We start from the raw sequence: 20,435 nt of genomic DNA, 5'->3' as shown, positions 1-20,435 counted from the left end.
CAGGTCTGGTCTGAATCCAGCTGCTGCTCATTAAACTAGAACTGATAGAAACGTTAACGGACAAGAACTGAAGTGGGTTTTATTCAGGAACTATTTTAAATGAAAAACTGTGAAAGATCAAAGTTTAATAAAGTCAGCCTACAGTGACAAAAAGATTTATCTAAACTTATTTTCTTAGTCTGTTCAATTTTAAAACTGTGAACTTTCTTAGTTTGTTTTTTCATCTTTAGTCCGTAATTCCATCAAGAATCAAATACTTAATTTGAAGTTATTTATAATTATCAGTCTGAAGTAAACATGACTTACTCTAGAAACAACAGTTAACAGATCTTAATGTTTAGAAAAGTTCATTTAAATATAAAAGCAGCTGTAGCTCATCTGCTCCTTGTTATACCATATGTTAAATGCAGCTAAACAGCTAAACGAAGCTAAGCTAAAGCGTTATTAATATGGACAGATATGCTGTTTGACACAATAAAAGCACCAGAATCAGGAGTTGGTTAATTTAATTTATACAGACATTTTACACTCAAGGACAGGAAAAGCTTTTTTTTTTTTTTTTTTTTTTTACAAATTCTCAGTTCATACACGAATGTAAAAAAAGAGAAAACTGTCCAAAGACATCGATAATACTGCAGAGTTCTTAACATGAGCACGAGAAAACTGGAAAAAGGAAAGATACAAAAAATATGTAGATCTGTATAAATATAAATTCAGTAACAGACATGAGGAGACGAACAGCGAATCCTCGGTAAAAATACAAAATAAGAGAAAATACACGTCAGGAAACATCAGTCAGATTGTCAGTCAACAGCCTGGAAACCTCCACGAAATGTTCAAGAAGTTTCCAGGAAACCTCTAGGAAACCTCCAAGAAAGTTCCAGGAAACTTCCAGGAAACAGCCAAAAAACTTCCAGGAACCTTTTAGGAAACCTCCAAGAAACTTTCAGAAAATTTTTGGGAAACCTCCATCAAACTTCCAAGACATTTCCAGGAAACTTCCTGGAAACCTCCAGAAAACTTTCAGGAAACTTCCAGGAAACCCTCTGAGCAGCTCTGAGTTTAAAGCTAATGTTCAGGTTCATCTTGTTGAGAAGGTCAACGACTGTTGAAACGTCTGAAACCACATGAAGCTGTTTCAGAGCTGAGTTTATCTCCGACTGTGTTCACATGAAGGAACCTAAACTGGTTTCAGTTCAGTTCAACCATCAAACGCCTTCAGAACAACAAAAGCAGCTTCTTTCACTTTGTGTCGACAAATTCAGTTTCTGGCGTGAAACTTTAAATGTGAGAACTCGCTGATAGAAGCAGCTTCATCAGTGAAACAGAACCTGAGCAGAACCAGCTCCATCCAAAAGAACCTAAAACATCTCAGAACCACCAGAACAATCTGGTCTGTTGTTCTGCTTTATCACCCGACCAGGACCAGGACCAGGACCAGGACCTGGCCCTGGCCCTGGCTGACCACATGTGAACACAGTCAGGAGGTTCCAGAACACTCCAGAACCAGAACAGACATCTGTAGATCAAAGGTAAAATAAGAATTCAAAGGCACATTTAGAGAAACGTGAAAACAAACTTGTGTCAGCTGGAGTTCTAACATCTGGGTCGGTCAGAGGAACGCTGCTGGACAGAACTTTACTGATTGTCGAGGAGAAACTCTGTTCTGGATCAAAGAGTCCCAGAGCTGCAGAACCGAGTCAGAACACTTTGGATAAATACTAGAACATGTACCAAACAAACAGTGAGTCTTTAAGGTTGGAGAACAAAACGTTGCTCAGTCTTTATTTCATTTCCTGAAGACGAACCGGATTTACTTTTCTTTCATCTCCGTCACTTTCTGGACCAGAACCTTCAGAACCTCCTGCAGCAGAACCAGCCCAACCGCAGGAGGAGGAGAAGCTTCTGCTTCATCATCCTTACCACCACCATCATCATCATCTTCCTCACCTCGTTCCTGTCAGACTGCAGATTGTTCTCGTTAGACGATAAACCAGAATAATACAAAGTAATAATGTGAACCTCATTAATAAGCAGCATGTTGGACTGACAGGAAGTAGATGAAACTGGTACATGTGGACACAACTAGAGCTATGAAGTGTTCAGAAAACTAGAAATGTTGGCTTTTTTTTATTGCACATAGTCCAAGTGTTTGGCTGCTTCAGCTCCGACTGGGTTCTTCTGCTTCTTTATTAAAGGTTCTGGTTCCTCTGAATTCTGTTTGTTGATTTTTTCTCCTATTGATCTAAAAATAAACAAACAGACGCTTTCACTCTTTAGTCTGATCAGTTCTGTTCTGGTGCTGAGAAGATCAACGCTGCAGAGGTTCCGTCTGGGATCAGATCTTTAGAACTTTGAAGGATTATTTGGAGGCGACTTGAGGACCACAAAGCAGCAGAAGATCTTTAGAACATGGACCTGCAGCAGATGTCTGGTTTTTCTTCTTTGAAACTGAACACAGAAACACAGAAAACATGAAACTAAATGCTGCTGAACAGAGACAGACTGGAGGGGTGGTTGTTGTTGCTGTGGTTGTTATTGTTGTTGTTGCTGTTCTGATTGTGGTTGTTCTGATTGTTGTCGTTGCTGTTCTGATTGTGGTTGTTCTGATTGTTGTCGTTGCTGTTCTGATTGTTGCTGTTCTGATTGTTGTTGTTGCTGTTCTGATTGTTGCTGTTCTGATTGTTGTCGTTGCTGTTCTGATTGTTGTTGTTGCTGTTCTGATTGTTGTCGTTGCTGTTCTGATTGTTGTCGTTGCTGTTCTGATTGTTGCTGTTCTGATTGTTGTTGTTGTCGTTGTTGCTGTTCTGATTGTTGTTGTCGTTGTTGCTGTTCTGATTGTGGTTGTTGCTGTTCTGATTGTTGTTGTTGTCGTTGCTGTTCTGATTGTTGTTGTTGTCGTTGTTGCTGTTCTGATTGTTGTTGTTGTCGTTGTTGCTGTTCTGATTGTTGCTGTTCTGATTGTTGTTGTTGTCGTTGTTGCTGTTCTGATTGTTGTTGTCGTTGCTGTTCTGATTGTGGTTGTTGCTGTTCTGATTGTTGTTGTTGTCGTTGCTGTTCTGATTGTTGTTGTTGTCGTTGTTGCTGTTCTGATTGTTGTTGTCGTTGTTGCTGTTCTGATTGTGGTTGTTGCTGTTCTGATTGTTGTTGTTGTCGTTGCTGTTCTGATTGTTGTTGTTGTCGTTGTTGCTGTTCTGATTGTTGTTGTTGTCGTTGTTGCTGTTCTGATTGTTGTTGTCGTTGTTGCTGTTCTGATTGTGGTTGTTGTCGTTGTTGCTGTTCTGATTGTTGTTGTTGTCGTTGTTGCTGAGCTGAAGCTGATAACTGAGGGGATGTTTGGAGCTTATGAAGCAGCAGCACAGAGGAACCTGGATCCTGATTGTTAGGAGACTAAAGCAGCTTCAGATGGATCAGAACCTCTGAAGACCCAACCCGGTCTCACGGGGATTCGTGAAACTGTCACGCAAGTTTTAGTTTCGGTTTCGTGCGCACCAACACGGTTTTGTCATGTTTTTCGTGCCGCTCACCACGAAATGTTTTTCGCTGGGGTAATCACAGCTGAAAGTGGTTTATACCGGCGGATTCATGACGATCTAAGCTGTCCATCGGCGTATACTGCTTGTGTGATCGCGTTTGCGGCCGCCGGCCACCGGACATTCTTGAAATTCCTATGCAAATTGGTAAGTGTTCCACCGGCTTATGGTTAGGTTATGGTTAGGGTTATGGTTAGGGTTATGTTTAGGAACGATGTCATGCAAAATATAGCGTTGGATTCGCCACGGTTTTACTTTAAAAATATAATATACACATTCTTTTGAAATACGTTCTGAGTGGCACGAAAAGTCCGCCGTTTAAAATACATTGGTGCGCATTTCGTGGTGAGCGGCACGAAAAACATGACGAAATCGTGTTGGTGCGCACGAAACCGAAACTAAAACTTACGTGACAGTTTCACGAATCCCCGTGAGACTGGGCTCGAAGACCAGAGCAGGAACCAGGAGAACATCTGGAAGCTGCTCAGAGCTTCTCTTGTTGGTCCACCAGGTGGTGCCGTTCCTCCATCTGCAGCTTCAGCAGACCTGACTGATCTAAACATAAACCGGTTCACATCCCTCCCCCTGCTCTGCCTCCTCCTCCTCATCTTCATCCTCCTCCTCCTCCTCCTCCTCCACCTCCTCCTCCTCCTCAGGCTCCACCCCGGTGGTCCCGGAGGTCCCGGTGGTCCCAGTTTGGCCTGGTGGTCCATCATAGGCCTCGGGTGGTTTTGGGTATCTGAAGGGGCATCCGTTGTCGTCAAAGAAGCGTCTGAAGGTGAACTCATAGAAGGCGTGTTCCGGATGCTTCCCATGCGGTGAGCACAGCAGGTCCAGGGCCCGGCTGCCGTCACCGCTGTCGCTCCAGCCGGCGCCGCCCTCCTCCTCCACCGGGTCGAAGTTGGACGTGTCCATGGGGTGGGCGATCTTGGGCCGGTACGGCGCCGGCTGCTGCCGCAGGTTGCTGGAGAAGTCGGTCTGAGAGAAGAAGGGATGAGCCTTGATCTCTCCGGCGCCGTTGGAGCCCAGACGGTCCTCGGCGGAGCAGCAGAGCCGGCCGATGATGTCGACAGCTTCTGGACTGAGCTTCACCTGAGCTGGGACCTGCAGGGTGCTCTCCCAGTTTATGACCTGAGGAACCACAGGAAGCATCAACAAGATGACCTCAACACAAAGGAACGTCTGAATTATGACTAACAGAATGAATCGTCTTCAACAACTAAGAGCTCATCAGAATCACTTCAACGTTCGTCTCATTGACAATCCAGAACATATTAAAGCAGATTCTGTCAAAACAAACATCTGACCAACAGTTTAAACTCCAGGACCTTCATCTGAACTGTAGACGAGGATGGAATTGATTTAAAACGTTCAGCATCTTCAGCATCTGCAGCCCAGCAGTCTGTTCAGTTTCTATCACCTGGAGACTTTTCTACATTTAACGTAAGTTAAATATGAGCTGTTGAAGGAATGGTTCTCTGACCTTGATCTGGGTCTCTGTGGGCGTCGGAGCGAGGAAGGGAGGCTGACCAACCAGCATCTCAAACAGGATCACCCCAACACTCCACCAGTCACACAGCTGAGTGTAGCCTGCAGACACACAGGAAGTGACCTCACATTACAGGTAAACACACAGGAGGCGACCTCACGTTAGACACAGACGTTCATATTCGTGGTTCTGATAGTTTCTGATCTTCTGTCTGGTCTCCAGAACTCAATCTGTGAAGTTAAACCTAAGGTTTGATGAATGTGTTCAGAAGTTCAACATGTCACTTCAGCTTCACTTCCTGTTCAGAGTTAAGAAACAACGACAAACAGACTCTGATCTGATGTGATCTTCAGGACTCACACTGATAACGTTCTGGAGAACTAAAGGTCTGAAATCATATTTCTGACCAAAGTTTCCAATTTGTTTTCTTTGATATTTGTAAATCTGCTGAACAGTCTGAGACTCTGGTTCCTCATCCAGGGAACCTCTGAATAACCCCATGAATCCTTCTGGTCCATGATCTGAACGTCTACTGATCTAATGAGGAGCGAGACCAGGTGAAGGTCTGGGGTTCTGTGTATCTGGTTCTGATTTTATTTCCCACCTTTGCGCAGCAGCACCTCTGGAGCGATGTAGTTGGGTGTTCCCACCAGAGAGTGAGCCAGGCAGCGCTGATGCTGCCGATTGGCTCGTTGCTCCAAAGTCATCAGCCGGTCGCCACAGCGACAGTTGGAGACGTCGTCCCAGAAATCACTGGGCTCCATACTGTCCTGTCTGATGTGGCTGCCTGGACACACACAACAACACAATGATACACAATAACACAACAACACAATTTACAGAATAACACAACAACACAATGATACACAAAAACACAAAAACACACAATGATACAAAACAGCACAACAGTGTTTGGATCAACAAACTCAACATTCAGAAGACTATTTCATTTCAAGTCAAGTCATCTGGAGTTTCCTCATTCAATGTGTTATCTATCTATAGTTTATCTATCTATCTATAGTTTATCTATCTATCTATAGTCAGTCTATCTATCTATAGTTTATCTATCTATAGTCAATCTATCTATCTATAGTCAGTCTATCTATCTATAGTTTATCTATCTATCTATAGTCAGTCTATCTATCTATAGTCAGTCTATCTATCTATAGTTTATCTATCTATCTATAGTCAGTCTATCTATCTATAGTCAGTCTATCTATCTATAGTTTATCTATCTATCTATAGTCAGTCTATCTATCTATAGTCAGTCTATCTATCTATAGTCAGTCTATCTATCTATAGTCAGTCTATCTATCTATAGTTTATCTATCTATCTATAGTCAGTCTATCTATCTATAGTCAGTCTATCTATCTATAGTCAGTCTATCTATCTATAGTTTATCTATCTATCTATAGTCAGTCTATCTATCTATAGTCAGTCTATCTATCTATAGTTTATCTATCTATCTATAGTCAGTCTATCTATCTATAGTCAGTCTATCTATCTATAGTTTATCTATCTATCTATAGTCAGTCTATCTATCTATAGTCAGTCTATCTATCTATAGTCAGTCTATCTATCTATAGTTTATCTATCTATCTATAGTCAGTCTATCTATCTATAGTCAGTCTATCTATCTATAGTCAGTCTATCTATCTATAGTCAGTCTATCTATCTATAGTTTATCTATCTATCTATAGTCAGTCTATCTATCTATAGTCAGTCTATCTATCTATAGTCAGTCTATCTATCTATAGTTTATCTATCTATCTATAGTCAGTCTATCTATCTATAGTCAGTCTATCTATCTATAGTCAGTCTATCTATCTATAGTCAGTCTATCTATCTATAGTCAGTCTATCTATCTATAGTCAGTCTATCTATCTATAGTTTATCTATCTATCTATAGTCAGTCTATCTATCTATAGTCAGTCTATCTATCTATAGTCAATCTATCTATCTATAGTCAGTCTATCTATCTATAGTTTATCTATCTATCTATAGTCAGTCTATCTATCTATAGTCAGTCTATCTATCTATAGTCAGTCTATCTATCTATAGTCAATCTATCTATCTATAGTCAGTCTATCTATCTATAGTTTATCTATCTATCTATAGTCAGTCTATCTATCTATAGTTTATCTATCTATCTATAGTTTATCTATCTATCTATAGTCAGTCTATCTATCTATAGTCAGTCTATCTATCTATCTATCTATCTATCAGGGGTGTAACGGTACACAAAAATCATGGTTCGGTATGTATTTTGGTATGGAAGTCACGGTTTGGATTGGTTCTCAGTTAAGGGGAAAAATGAAAAAAAAACCTGTTGATATCAGAGCTGGTGTGACTTTCTGGCTGAAGTGTGAATGAGAAGAAGCTTCATAATGGGCTCTATCACCTAAAATAGGAAATATATTTTAATGTAATTGCTTTTTAAAAAAACAACACCATTTAGTTAGGCTCTTGTTTACCAGCATAAATATACTAGTAGGCTAAAAAAATACACAATCTAGTCATTTATCTGTAGCAAAGAGCAATGTAAAGTTACTGTAAGCTGACCTTCATAACCTCAGTTCTGAACAACGGAGTATGGCCGTAGATCTGCTGCTATGAAAACACCATGGACTTGGTTATTGCTTTAGCCCGTTCTGAAATGCTAGGCAGGGTTTGATGAAATGATGCTGGGAGCATCGTTTGTACAGTTCTCTGTTTTTTCCTAGCAGTGGGGATAGCTACACTTGGATGGAGCTTTTTCTAGTGTGTGTCTAAGGTTGACGTGTTGCTGGATGCAGAGCTGAGGACCGCTTCAGTGTCGGCGTACGGCTTTCGTCTTGTCCACTTGTTTTTCTATTTTTTCTTCACTGGGAAACCGAAGTGATCCCAAACTGGTGATTTTAATGACGCCGCAGCGTCTTCTAGCTCTAGCTTCTTCCAGTTGTTGCTAGCATTAGCCATGAAGTGCCGACAGGAGAATAAACGATCCGTCACAACCTGTGGTTCCCTGGAAACTCCTGCTTATTTTTAGTTCCTACTTAGTTTACTGTGAGCCGGAGAGGGTCCACCGCAGCTGTGGGCACTGCAAAGTTTTAGCTTTCGCAATTAAAACAATTCTGTACATTCTTAATAGTAAATTTTCATACTGCGGTAAACCTCTGTACCGAACCCAACGGGCCTGTTTCAAACGGTTCGGTACGAATACATGTACCGTTACACCCCTACTATCTATCTATCTATCCTGTGCTCATTAAACCCTCCAGAACCCACTGAACCGGTCCAGACCTGACCCACCTTTCTGGTAGTACTTGGAGTTGTGGGTCCAGCGGAAGCCGGTACAGAGACCGAAGTCCGTTAGCTTGATGTGTCCGTCCAGGTCGATGAGGATGTTGTCGGGTTTGATGTCGCGGTGGATGAAGCCCATCTTGTGGACGCTCTCGATGGCCAGCGTCAGCTCGGCCACGTAGAACCGAGCTAGAGGTTCTGGGAAGACGCCCATCCGGATCAGCAGGCTCATCATGTCCCCTCCAGGGATGTAGTCCATGACGAAGTAGAGGCTGTCCCGGTCCTGGAATGAGTAGTAAAGACGGACCACCCACTCGTTGTCGGCCTCTGCAAGGATGTCCCGCTCTGCTTTGACATGGGCCACCTGAGGTCACATGACAGCATCTTCATCACCACCATCACCATCTTCATCACCAACATCACCATCTTCATCATCATCACTACCACCATCACCATCTTCATCACCACCACCACCATCATCATCTTCGTCATCTTACACACAGAAACAATATCTATTTGAGTCTAACTTCATTACTACATCAGCCAGGTGATCTCCATCACTAAAACTCTCAGTCTCATTAACATGAACTAGATAATAGTACTAAGTAATATTTGATCTATTTATGTATCATTTAATCCCTAATAAGTCAGTTCTAATAATGAGCTCCATCAACACTGGAGAGTCTGACCTGCAGTGTTTAGTTTTGGTTGGTTACTATGGTACCAACCAATCAGAGTGCTCCTTACTGGACGGTGCAGCAGCTGTAGTCTCAGGTGTTCATAGATATAACAGTATATACTGCTGGTGACTGTTTCTAGCTACTATCTGACCTGGTTCCGGTTGAGGACGTCTTTCTTTCGGAGCGTCTTCATGGCGTACAGAGCTCCGGTGTCCACTTTACGCGTCAGACAAACTTCACCGAAAGCTCCGATGCCCAGAGTCTTGATCTTAACGAACATCGATTTGTCCATTTTGGCTCGTCGGAGTCGGTTGTAGTTGGATTCCTTCTGGTTCAACATCTTCCTCATCTGCTCCTGCTCAGCCTCCGACAGGCCGGCCTGAAGATCAGGAGAAAATAACGACATGACTTAAAAAACAGCTTAAAACACGTTCAACCGCTGTCATTAACAACCAGGAATCATTTGAATCCGTAGATCTGGAACCTACAAACACCTTCACATGCTTTAAAGGAAACGATCAAAGTCAGGATTCAGGTTGGTTTGAACTCAGTGATTCTCTGAATAACGACCTTCAGGATGTCATTGTTCTGACCAACAGAAACAAAACTGTAGCAGCAGATTCTCAAGAAATTTACAAACTGTTAATCTCTAAAGATACAAAGAACATTAGTTAGAATCTTCTTCACAGAGAATCGTTTCCTCTTATTATAGGTCTGTTTGTTCTGGTGAAAATACCACATAATCCTGTAAGTTTGGATGATTCTACTAAAAATTAAAACGGTGCTGCTAGAACTAATGAATCACAACTACAATGGAACTCCAACACACAATGTGTCTTTATAAATCCTATAATGAGCTTAATATACAGCAGCTGTGGGAAACCTCTAAGAGTAGAACACTAGAACATGAAGCATCCCAGCTGAGTTCTACTGAATCGTGTTTAAAGATGTTCCCAGGCTGTTTTCAGTCATTTATCTAACTTTACTTTAAACCTGTTGATGAGTTTGTTCTGGTTGTGTTTGACTTTACGTTCTGGTCTGGTTCCGTCTAAACGGACTGAAGCTGTCTGACCTTGGACATCTCCTGCTCCAGCTGCAGCCGGCGGTTCAGTTTCTGCTGGTAGGTCTTCATCACGTTCTCAATGTGCTGCTCCATGTAGAACTTGAAGGCGAACGGTGAGTAGGTTTTGATCCGGGACTCCCTCTTTTCTTCGTCTCGTCCGTTCTTCCTCACAGGAACCGGAGATGTCTGGATCTGCTTCTTGTCCTTCACCGCTTTCTCTCCTTTTCCCATCTTTGTCTTCTCCTTCACCTGCTGGTTCTCCTCGATCTTCCCACCTCCAGGTGAGCTTCTGGCCGTGGAGCTGCTCAGGTCTGGAGCTCCACACATGGCTCCGTCCAGAGCTGCTGGCTCGGCGGCCCCAGACAGCAGCAGGTTCTTGGGGTACGGAGGCGGAGGGCAGCGGGGCTCCTGAGCTGGTTCCAGGGAGAAGGTCTCCTCCGGCATGAAGCCCAGAGGTTCTGCTGCTTCCTGAGCCATCCAGCCCGGATGACATGGACCCACCGCTGTCTTTGGTTCTGGTCTCATCACCCGGATGCTCTTCACCGGCTGCTGGATGGGTGGAGACGTCACAGCCGTGATGGTGTTCGGGGGGCCCAGTGCTGGATCCTGTTTCCCGGCCGGAGGCGGCGCCGTCATCGCAGGCCGGACACCATTTGGACCGGCAGACCTACTGTTGAAGGAGTTGGTTCTGCTGGGGACCCGGACCTCCCCTCTGAATGGACCCTGGGGCTGAGGCTGCCGGGCCGGAGGGGCTCCTTCTGGGCCTGGAGGTCCAGCCCAGTGGTGCTCGTACAGGTCCAGGTTCAGGCTGGCTCTGGAGGGAGTCATCAGGCCCTGAGGAAGGTCCGAGAAGTCTGGTCCGATGGCCGCCACCCCGCCGGGGGACCGGGACATGAGGTGGACCTGGTGGGAGGTGGGGCTGGCCTGTCGGGGGTGGGAGTGGGGGGGCAGGTACAGGTTGGCGGGGTACCCTCCTCCTCCTGGTCCAGGTCCGTTCTGACCCAGAACAGCTTTACCCTGTATGCCCACGTAGTTGTCTGGTGGCGCCATGGGGGGCGGAGCCATCTTGTTTTGGAAGGAGCTGGTCCGCTTCACTCCGTAGGCCGCTGGCTCCATCAGGTGAGGCCGGGCGTGGCCGTAGTCGTAGTGTGGACCAGCGCCGCCCGGAGGCTGAGGCTGGAGCTGCAGAGGCTGACCCGGGACGTTGTAGCTCATCATGGGTCCGTGTTGCTCCATGGTGCCAGGGTAGGCCTTCTGTTGGGCCCCCGGGGGGAACATGGTGCCGGCCGGGCTACCCTGGGGCATCACTGGGGGGTAGGAGCCCATGCTGGGGGGCCGGCCCATCGGCGGACCCTGAGCGGCTCCAGACGGAGGCATCATGTAGTTCATCACAGGAGGAGCGCTCAGGTAGGTTCTGGACATCTCACCTTCAGGACCGTAACCTGCTGCCCCCTCGTACAGCGGCGCCCCCATCTGGTGGTACGGAGCCATAGCAGCCGCCTCACCTGAAGCCTCCAACGGGGGCCGGTGGTCCAGAGGGTTTGGTAGACCAGATTTACCTACAAGAATGAGACCGTTAGAGCAGATAAATCCAACATCCTGTCAGTAAAACTACCTCCATCCACCGAGAAAACAGCGACAGGTGGAAGTTCACCTGGTGAGGTCTGCTTGATGACACGGACGATGAGCTCATTGCGAGGATCCAGGTAACTCATCTTACTGATGTACTCCAGAGCTGCTTCGATGTTCCTGCTTCCTGTCTGCTTCAGAGCTCGGACTGCCATCTCCTGCAACGCAAAGAGGACAAACAAACGTTAGTCCCGGTTCAACAACAACAATGAAAACAACAACGATGACAACAATAATGAAAACAACAACAACGATGACAACAACAATGAAAACAACGACGATGAGGACAACGACGACGACAACGACGACGACAACAACAACGGTGAGGACAACAACAACAACAATTACGACAACAATAACGAAAACAAAAACGACCTCCCAACAGCCAACTACAACTAAAACTGTGACGTTTTTCAGTGTTTCTGTGTATTTTCTATTCTAACTAAAGTTCTTATCTCTCATCACCAAAACTTTTCCACCAAAGCTGCCTCCTTCATTTAGCTCCGCCCACAAGGACAGTCATTGGTTGAGACCAATAAAAACAAGGTGAGTTTTTACCTGAGGGCAGAATGATGCTGGATGCAGCAGAATGTTCTAACAGCACTGATCAGTATTTAAACCTCCGACTACGACTCATTTCTGTTTTTCTGCACCGTGCTGAGGTTCCAGCTGGACTACTACTCTTCATTAGGGTTGGGTGATATGGCCAAAAAATAAAATCTCAATTTTTTTAGTCATCTTGGACAATTACGATTTTAATGGATTTTTGTTGTTTCTTTGCGGTCTGTTTGCTATGGCTAGTGCTAGCCATGCTGCACTCCCGTAGCTGCAGCACTCTTCCCATTCTTTAGGAAGCCTCTGCTGGAGGTGCTGAAAGAGGTTAGTTGTGCTGCTACTCTTCGTTTTCACAGTACTTTTGCAAACCTTGCACATGACTGTAGTTTGCTCTGTGTCAGTCTTGTCAAAGCCGAACCACTTCCATATAATCGATGTAACATGAGGCCCTTTTCTGGCGACCAACTCTTCGTCTGCTGTTCTGTCCGCCATGACGGGGGTGTGAGTGTTTTGGGGGAAGGAAATGAGAGGCGGAAGCAAACGCCAGTGTACAAGTCGTGAAAGGCAGAAGAAGAATCTGTATTGTTATATATTTAAGCTCGCCTCGATTTTACGATTTGGCAAATTTTCAAATCGTCAGGTTTTAAAAAGGCGAATTAATTGAATTAATTCGATTTATTGCCCAGCCCTACTCTTCATAATGACTCAAAATTTCCAAAATGACAGAAAATCATCCAAAACATCTTCAAATTTGTCAAAAAAGACCCAAAAGAGTAGAAAATGAGTCTAAATTTGATTGAAATGTGTCCAGAACAACAAAACCAAAACCGGAGATTACTCAGAACCACAATGTGAACGTGTCTTTAATGACACAGTTTATTTGTCAAATGCTGTCATGTCTATAGTTATTTTTAATCCCAGAACGTTGTCACTTTTCCGTTACAAAAAATGACTTCTTGCACAGATTTGACGACAGACTGATCTCAAAGTAAGTGAGACTGAAAACCAGGAAAGTTTCTGAACTTTTCTCTCCATTTGAGGAACACATCTGTCAAACAGCACAACAACAATAATAATAATGATAAAACAATAACAATGAGAGTAACAATAATAATGATAATATTGATAATGTAGAGTTATTATTAGAATCCTTTAATGAGTAGTGTCCTCTCAGATTTAACTCTCTTCAGAGGAATTCTTTCTCACTCTGAATAAAATCCTTTAATCTTAAACTGAAGCATTTATCACATTAATTCTCCAGTTTCCTGGAACAAACATCAGAACCAGAACTTCCTGCAGCAGAAACCAACACCTAGAGGAGGAAATCCCCTCAGATGGAGGATGACCTCAGAGCAAAGACATGCAGAGGACAGCGCCCCCGCTGGACAAAGACAGAACTACAGCTGACTTCATTACCGAGTCCTGAAATATTTACAGCCCATTAAATCAGCCTAATTTAAGATGTTTTAGATGAAAACTGGAGTTTATGAAGCCATTGAACTGATCTCCTTTTAGCTGATTCAGAATAAAGACAGAAACATGACGACAGCACCTGGAACAGATTTATAACCTCAGTAGAAAACACGTTCCAAGACACACAAATATGAATAAATATGAATAAATATGGTGATCTGCTGTTCCTAAAGTCACCATCAAACAGGAACCAGGAGAACTGAGAGTTTATTATGTATAATCTCCGCAGACGTTTTAAGATCATTTAGGAAATAAAGAAACTATAAATCAACTATCAATAAATAAAGTATCTTCGTTCATTGAGTGTTTATTTATTGATGGTTGTTTTATTTTAACTTTATTTAAGCAGCGGTGAATAAAATCTGTTTCCAAGGTGGATCAGTTATAAAATCACCAAGCAACAGACCTGAAAGTAAAGAAAATAAAAGCCTAAATCTAAGCTGCTGTCGACATAAAATCACTCAGCAGCTCAAATAAAAAAGAAACTAAACACAACTCCATGATAATGTTCTTTATTTTTCTCTGCTGCACTTTGTTCTCACTGATTTCTGGACTGTAACGGAACATAAACCTCTCATTTTCTTCTACTAATTATGCAAATATGATTTTTCGTTATTGTGAAGAGGCTTTTTGCGTAATTTTACTAAATCTGCATTTTTCTATTGCAAAGGCCTATTGTGAGCATTATTTGGTAGTTTTGGAATATTTTTATTATTTAGAGGTGTAATAATCCAATTTTCTAGAATATGACTGTTCCAGATAATCATGCAAGTCAAATAAAAAATAAACAAAGTTCAGTTTTAAAAGTAAACAACACATTTATTTTATACCAACAAGTATATAACATGATAATCTTTATTTTTAAAACAATATTCAACAATGGTACAATAAAAAACAACAATTTTAAACAATATTTAATAGAAAATGTGTTTATCACATGTTGATATAACCGCCTTTCTTCTGCAATACTTTAACCAGTCTAGAATCAGCTGAGCATGTGAGCTTTTTGATGGTTTTACAGTCAATGTTCTTGCTTGTGGTCAATATTGCTCTCCAAAGACTGTCCTTAGAAGGAAACTGGTGGCCATTGGCGTACAACTCCTGTTTGAGAACTGCCCAAAGATTCTCTGTTGGGTGTAGATCTGGTGCAGCAGGGGGCCGTGTCATCAGGCGTTTGTCCTTGAAATTCTTCTTGGCCAGCCACTCTTTTGTGTACTTGGAGGCATGACTCGGTGCATTGTCCTGCATGAAGATGATGCTCTTCTTGTAACTGGCAGGCTTTGATTTGTACCATGGCATAACATTTTGTTCCAATAACTTGGTGTAATTTTCCAAGTTCATTTTTACTTCTTCTAGAGAACAGTATTGGTCGTTGTGTAGCTATCCATAAAGTATTTAGTGTTTTTATTTAACTGTTTGCTTCATTAAAAGCTGCAGCTGCTTTAGAGACACATTATCAGTAAAACAACAGAAATAACAGTTACATCAGACAGAAACTGTAAAAACAGAACTAATCATCAGATGTTTTACTTTCCAACGGTCCTTGAACTGATCTGCAGCACACTGGGTTCTGTTTTCCTGCAGGCAGTGTACATATCTGCAGAAAGAAGCTTTAATTCTGGATTTCAGTGAATAATCCTAAAGAAAAACTCTCAGAAGCTGCTGGTGATAAATGTTAAAGCATTTCTAAACTTTCATTTCCTGGTAGAAACTGTCCACAGAGGACATAAAGAACTCAAAAGACAACTCGAACAGTCCTCAGAGAACAGAACTCCTCCAAGGCTGATCAGTCGCCGTATCGTTTACAACGGATGAAATCTTTAATAAATCCGTGGATCCAGACTATAAGCTGCATCACTGCCAGAATCTGATCACTTGGTCCTGAAGTCATTTCTGACCTTCACTGGAAACTTCATCCAAATCTGTTGGTCTGTTTGTGAGTAAAGTTGCTGACAGACAGACAGACAACTTCGCCTCCTTAGTTTAGTGAAAATGTCTTCAAGCAACAAAACGTGTTTGAAAAGTTCAGCGAATAAAAGAAAAGGGATGAAAAACTGATCTGGAACCAGGAAATACAACAACACACTGTGTGTTACTGTGTGTATAAACATCTAAATACACACGTTCTCATCTCCTCCCATCTGAATGTTCACACAACTTTAATTTTATGTTGCTGAAACACACACAGTAACACACACGACTGTTTATACTGCTTCCTGTGTGCGTGTGTATTCAGTGTGTGTTACATTCCTGTGCAGTCGTCCTCTATTGTCACGTTTACTTCCTGTCTGTCCATTTCAGCTCCTTGTTCTAACTCTGCTTCCTGTCAGACATCACGTTTAAATAAAGTTTAATCCTGTATGAGGAGCAGACCTGTTTACCCCTCCAGAAACCAGTGTGTAGCCTTTAAGTCAAAATGTGTAATCTTGAGAAGGGAATGTGTAATAACATGTGTAATGTATCGCTGACCAATTTCTTCACAAGCCACACAATACCTAACATTTTCAAACATAAAAGGAATCGGACATTCAAATCACATAACTTGAATGCAGGTGAAGTAAAGTTTGAAAATGTTTAAAGCTGCATCGGCCCGAATATGAGCTGCTGAAGTTTATCTGCATCAGTATTTTTAGCTGCAAATGCCATGATTCAAACACTATACACCCATAGAAAGCTTAGATTCTCATGAATCCGCCGGTATAAACCACTTTCTGATGTGATTACCACAGCGGGTAATATAAACACATTTGTCCAACAAACAGCAAAACATTTAAAGGGCAGAACTCACCTTTGGACGCTCTTTTACTGGTCAAAGATGAAAATAATCAACAAAAACCGGCCAGAATCCAAGCTTAAGCATCCAGACAACACTATCAAGTATAATATTTTGTCCAAACATGTCTTGAAATAAGTAAATAATCCACAAATAGCTCGGCTCCGTGCACACACAGCACATGGTGGCGCTGCTCGTTTCATATTCACTGTATTTATGTCCATATTTTTATGAAGCACAGAGAAATCCGCTGTTTTGGAGTCAAAATGGCGGCTGAACTGTATCCTCTTGGTTTACGCCGCATTTCAACCAATCAACTGACTCTGGCCTGCCTCCGAGGCCTAAACAGCCAACCGTCGCAGAGACTGACAGATCTGGACCTACCTCAATTTCGTCAGTAAATTCTGAGCAAATCACGTCGGAGAAAGCTTTTGACTGACAGGCCTGGTAGCCAATGAGCTGCTGGATAGCAGAATATAAATAGAGCCTCTGTGAGCGCGGTTGTGTGACTTTTCACACGTCGGCTCCGGCTGCAGCTGCAGCTGGTCTGTCCCCCCATAGATATATATCTATGTCTCCCCCTGCCAACTGGAGCTGCTCTGAAGCGCTTTTTTTGAGTTCTTTATGAGTTTTTGGAGTGGAAATAATGTGAAAACGGGCTGAAAACCGAACAGAATTACAGAATTAACTCTTTATGACACCGAGTGCGAAATGCGTAGATCTGTTTTGAAAAGCGTAATTAGTTACAGATATGCGTAACTGTGTAATAGGACACTGAATTGCGGAATTTATTACGCCGAATGCGGGAGGTAAACAGGTCTGGAGGAGGTAACAGGAAGTCAGAGTACAGTCACTCTGAGTGGTCAGCACTGGACGCTGGCATGCTAGAAAATGACAATAACCTCAGCTAACCTCTCAGAGTTAGCATTAGCTTAGCATCATAGTAGAGATGAAACAACTAATCGATTTAATCGATTAAAATCGATTATTAAGATAGTTGTCAACTATTTTGGTCATCGATTAGTTGGTTAATCAGTCTATTTTTACTGTTTTTTGCGCATATTTTAAGCCAGCCTGTAATCGCGGTGACCAGGTGTGGCAGTAATGAGCCAGTGTAGGTTTTATGCAACCAGAACTGCAGGAGAAGAAGCAAACAACCAATAGGTTGCCTTGCTTTAGGTCACGTGATGTTCACTCAGCGTCATAGACTCACGTTCAGCGGCTGTGTACTTATTGGGAAAGTCCGACAGGAGGTCCTCACATACTGTGGTGAGAAGCCAGTTTCCAAGGCAGAAAATCCATTACAGGGCTGCACAGTGTCGTAGTGGTTAGCACTTTCGCCTTGCAGCAAGAAGATCCCCGGTTCAAATCCCAGCCTGGGATCTTTCTGCATGGAGTTTGCATGTTTTCCCTGTACATGCGTGGGTTTTCTCCGGGTACTCCGGCTTCCTCCCACAGTCCAAAAACATGCTGAGGTTAATTGGTTACTCTAAATTGTCCGTAGGTGTGAATGTGAGTGTGATTGTGTGTCTGTATATGTAGCCCTGTGACAGACTGGGGACCTGTCCAGGGTGTCCCCTGCCTTCACCCGAGTCAGCTGGGATACAGTTAACAGCAAAATTGTTTCCGTTTTCTTTCTGTTCTCAAATTACTACCTTAAATTTAGTTCACTACTTTTGGAGCCCTTACTTGTGATATTATTGTAGTATAGCTTAAAATACATGGGTGGCCAGAAAATGCTTCTCTACAGGAAAGATGTTTTTAAAGTATAAATGTTGCCTTGGTGAAACTTCATTTCAGATCTTGTGACGTTGGATGGTTGTATGAGCATGTGTGTGTTGATGAGTCAGTGTTTTGATTGCTGCTAATTGAGACATACTAAAATCCAACTCTGAACAGGTTTTTGAAGAATTTAGCACATTGTAACATGGTTAAGAGCTCTTAAAATGTACGTTGAATGACATAGGCCCTTTATTAATATTTTACATTGGAAAATAAAGGCAAGACTAAAATGTAAGTGCATAAACCAATTAATCGAAAAAAATAATCGACCGACTAATCAATAATAATAATAATCAATAATCGTTAGTTGCAGCCCTACATCATAGCAGAACCAATCCAAGCTGTTTCCACCTACAGAGTTAGCATTAGCGTAGCATCATTAGCAGTTGGTTCCACCTACAGAGTTAGCATTAGCTTAGCATAGTTGGCGGCTGTTTCCATCTACAGAGTTAGCATTAGCTTAGCATTGTTAGCAGCTGTTTCCACCTACAGTTAGCATTAGCTTAGCATACTTAGCAGCTATTTCCACCTACAGAGTTAGCATTAGCTTAGCATCATTAGCAGCTGTTTCCACCTACAGAGCTGTTTATTTAAGCTAATGTGCTCCTCTGTCTCTCTGTGTAAACAACAGCTGTCACTCATGACATGTAGCAGCCAATCACATCATTCTGTGGGTGGGAATAAGATCATTCTGTGCGTGTATGTCGGTGGTGACCAGGCTGTCATGGTGACAGATGTTCTCAAATTCCTCAGTTCAGGAAGCAGAAATTCAAGATAGTTACTGTCTGTTTAACACTCTGTATAACAGTCTGTCTGTCTGTATAACAGTCTGTATAACAGTCTGTCTGTCTGTATAACAGTCTGTATAACAGTCTGTCTGTCTGTATAACAGTCTGTCTGTATAACAGTCTGTCTGTATAACACTCTGTCTGTCTGTATAACACTCTGTATAACAGTCTGTCTGTCTGTATAACAGTGTCTGTATAACAGTCTGTCTGTCTGTATAACAGTCTGTCTGTATAACAGTCTGTCTGTCTGTATAACACTCTGTATAACAGTCTGTCTGTATAACAGTCTGTCTGTCTGTATAACAGTCTGTCTGTATAACAGTCTGTCTGTCTGTATAACAGTGTCTGTATAACACTCTGTCTGTCTGTATAACACTCTGTATAACAGTCTGTCTGTCTGTATAACAGTGTCTGTATAACACTCTGTCTGTCTGTATAACACTCTGTATAACAGTCTGTCTGTATAACAGTCTGTCTGTCTGTATAACAGTCTGTCTGTATAACAGTCTGTCTGTATCACAGTCTGTCTGTCTGTATAACACTCTGTATAACAGTCTGTCTGTATGTATAACAGTGTCTGTATAACAGTCTGTATAAGTCTGTTTAACTGTCTGTCTTTCATATTCAAATCAGTTTTTCTCTCGTCTTGATGTTTTTTGGCCTCCAGCTTCAGAGTTTCTCTCAAACACATAATCATAGCAACAACAACAACAGCAACAGCAACAACAACAGCAGCAGCAACAACAACACTCGGCTAGTTTTCTGTCATCATTTATATTTTATCTTTCTGACCCACATCTGAGCCACATTCCAGAACAGAAACAGGAAATCTGAACCACATGGAGCTCCGAGGTCTGCTGGAGGCCCCAGGATCAGAGGATGGGAACACAACATACTACATACAACATACAACCAGGACCCGAGGATGGAAACACAACATACTACATACAACATACAACCAGGACCCAAGGATGGGAACACAACATACTACATACAACATACAACCAGGACCCAAGGATGGAAACACAACATACTACATACAACATACAACCAGGACCAGAGGATGGAAACACAACATACTACATACAACATACAACCAGGACCAGAGGATGGAAACACAACATACTACATACAACATACAACCAGGACCAGAGGATGGAAACACAACATACTACATACAACATACAACCAGGACCAGAGGATGGAAACACAACATACTACATACAACATACAACCAGGACCAGAGGATGGAAACACAACATACTACATACAACATACAACCAGGACCAGAGGATGGAAACACAACATACTACATACAACATACAACCAGGACCCGAGGATGGAAACACAACATACTACATACAACATACAACCAGGACCAGAGGAT

General features: G+C 42.6%; 1 protein-coding gene across 2 annotated transcripts in view; it reads right to left on the bottom strand.

Annotated features, from left to right (window-relative positions):
• Positions 1–489: 489 nt before the first annotated feature.
• Positions 490–20,435, bottom strand: part of lats2 (large tumor suppressor kinase 2) — a 41,984-nt gene continuing 22,038 nt past the window's right edge. The window contains exons 1-8 of one of the 2 annotated variants that reach the window (XM_051959118.1): positions 16,494–17,436; positions 11,703–11,835; positions 10,058–11,607; positions 9,137–9,364; positions 8,315–8,669; positions 5,627–5,809; positions 5,017–5,123; positions 490–4,664 (exon numbers count right to left, since the gene is read on the bottom strand). In XM_051959118.1, the coding sequence (XP_051815078.1) occupies positions 4,089–4,664; positions 5,017–5,123; positions 5,627–5,809; positions 8,315–8,669; positions 9,137–9,364; positions 10,058–11,607; positions 11,703–11,832 (3,129 nt within the window). In that variant the 5' untranslated portion in view covers positions 11,833–11,835; positions 16,494–17,436 and the 3' untranslated portion in view covers positions 490–4,088. Of the gene's footprint in view, positions 4,665–5,016; positions 5,124–5,626; positions 5,810–8,314; positions 8,670–9,136; positions 9,365–10,057; positions 11,608–11,702; positions 11,836–16,493; positions 17,437–20,435 lie in introns of those variants that run through there. The other variant, XM_051959117.1, reaches the window with a different exon arrangement.

The sequence above is a fragment of the Acanthochromis polyacanthus genome, chromosome 14 (assembly GCF_021347895.1).
Source record: "Acanthochromis polyacanthus isolate Apoly-LR-REF ecotype Palm Island chromosome 14, KAUST_Apoly_ChrSc, whole genome shotgun sequence".
Lineage (NCBI taxonomy): Eukaryota > Metazoa > Chordata > Actinopteri > Pomacentridae > Acanthochromis > Acanthochromis polyacanthus.
The sequence above is the reverse complement of the archived record's forward strand: the minus strand, read 5'-3'. Positions and strand labels throughout refer to the sequence as shown.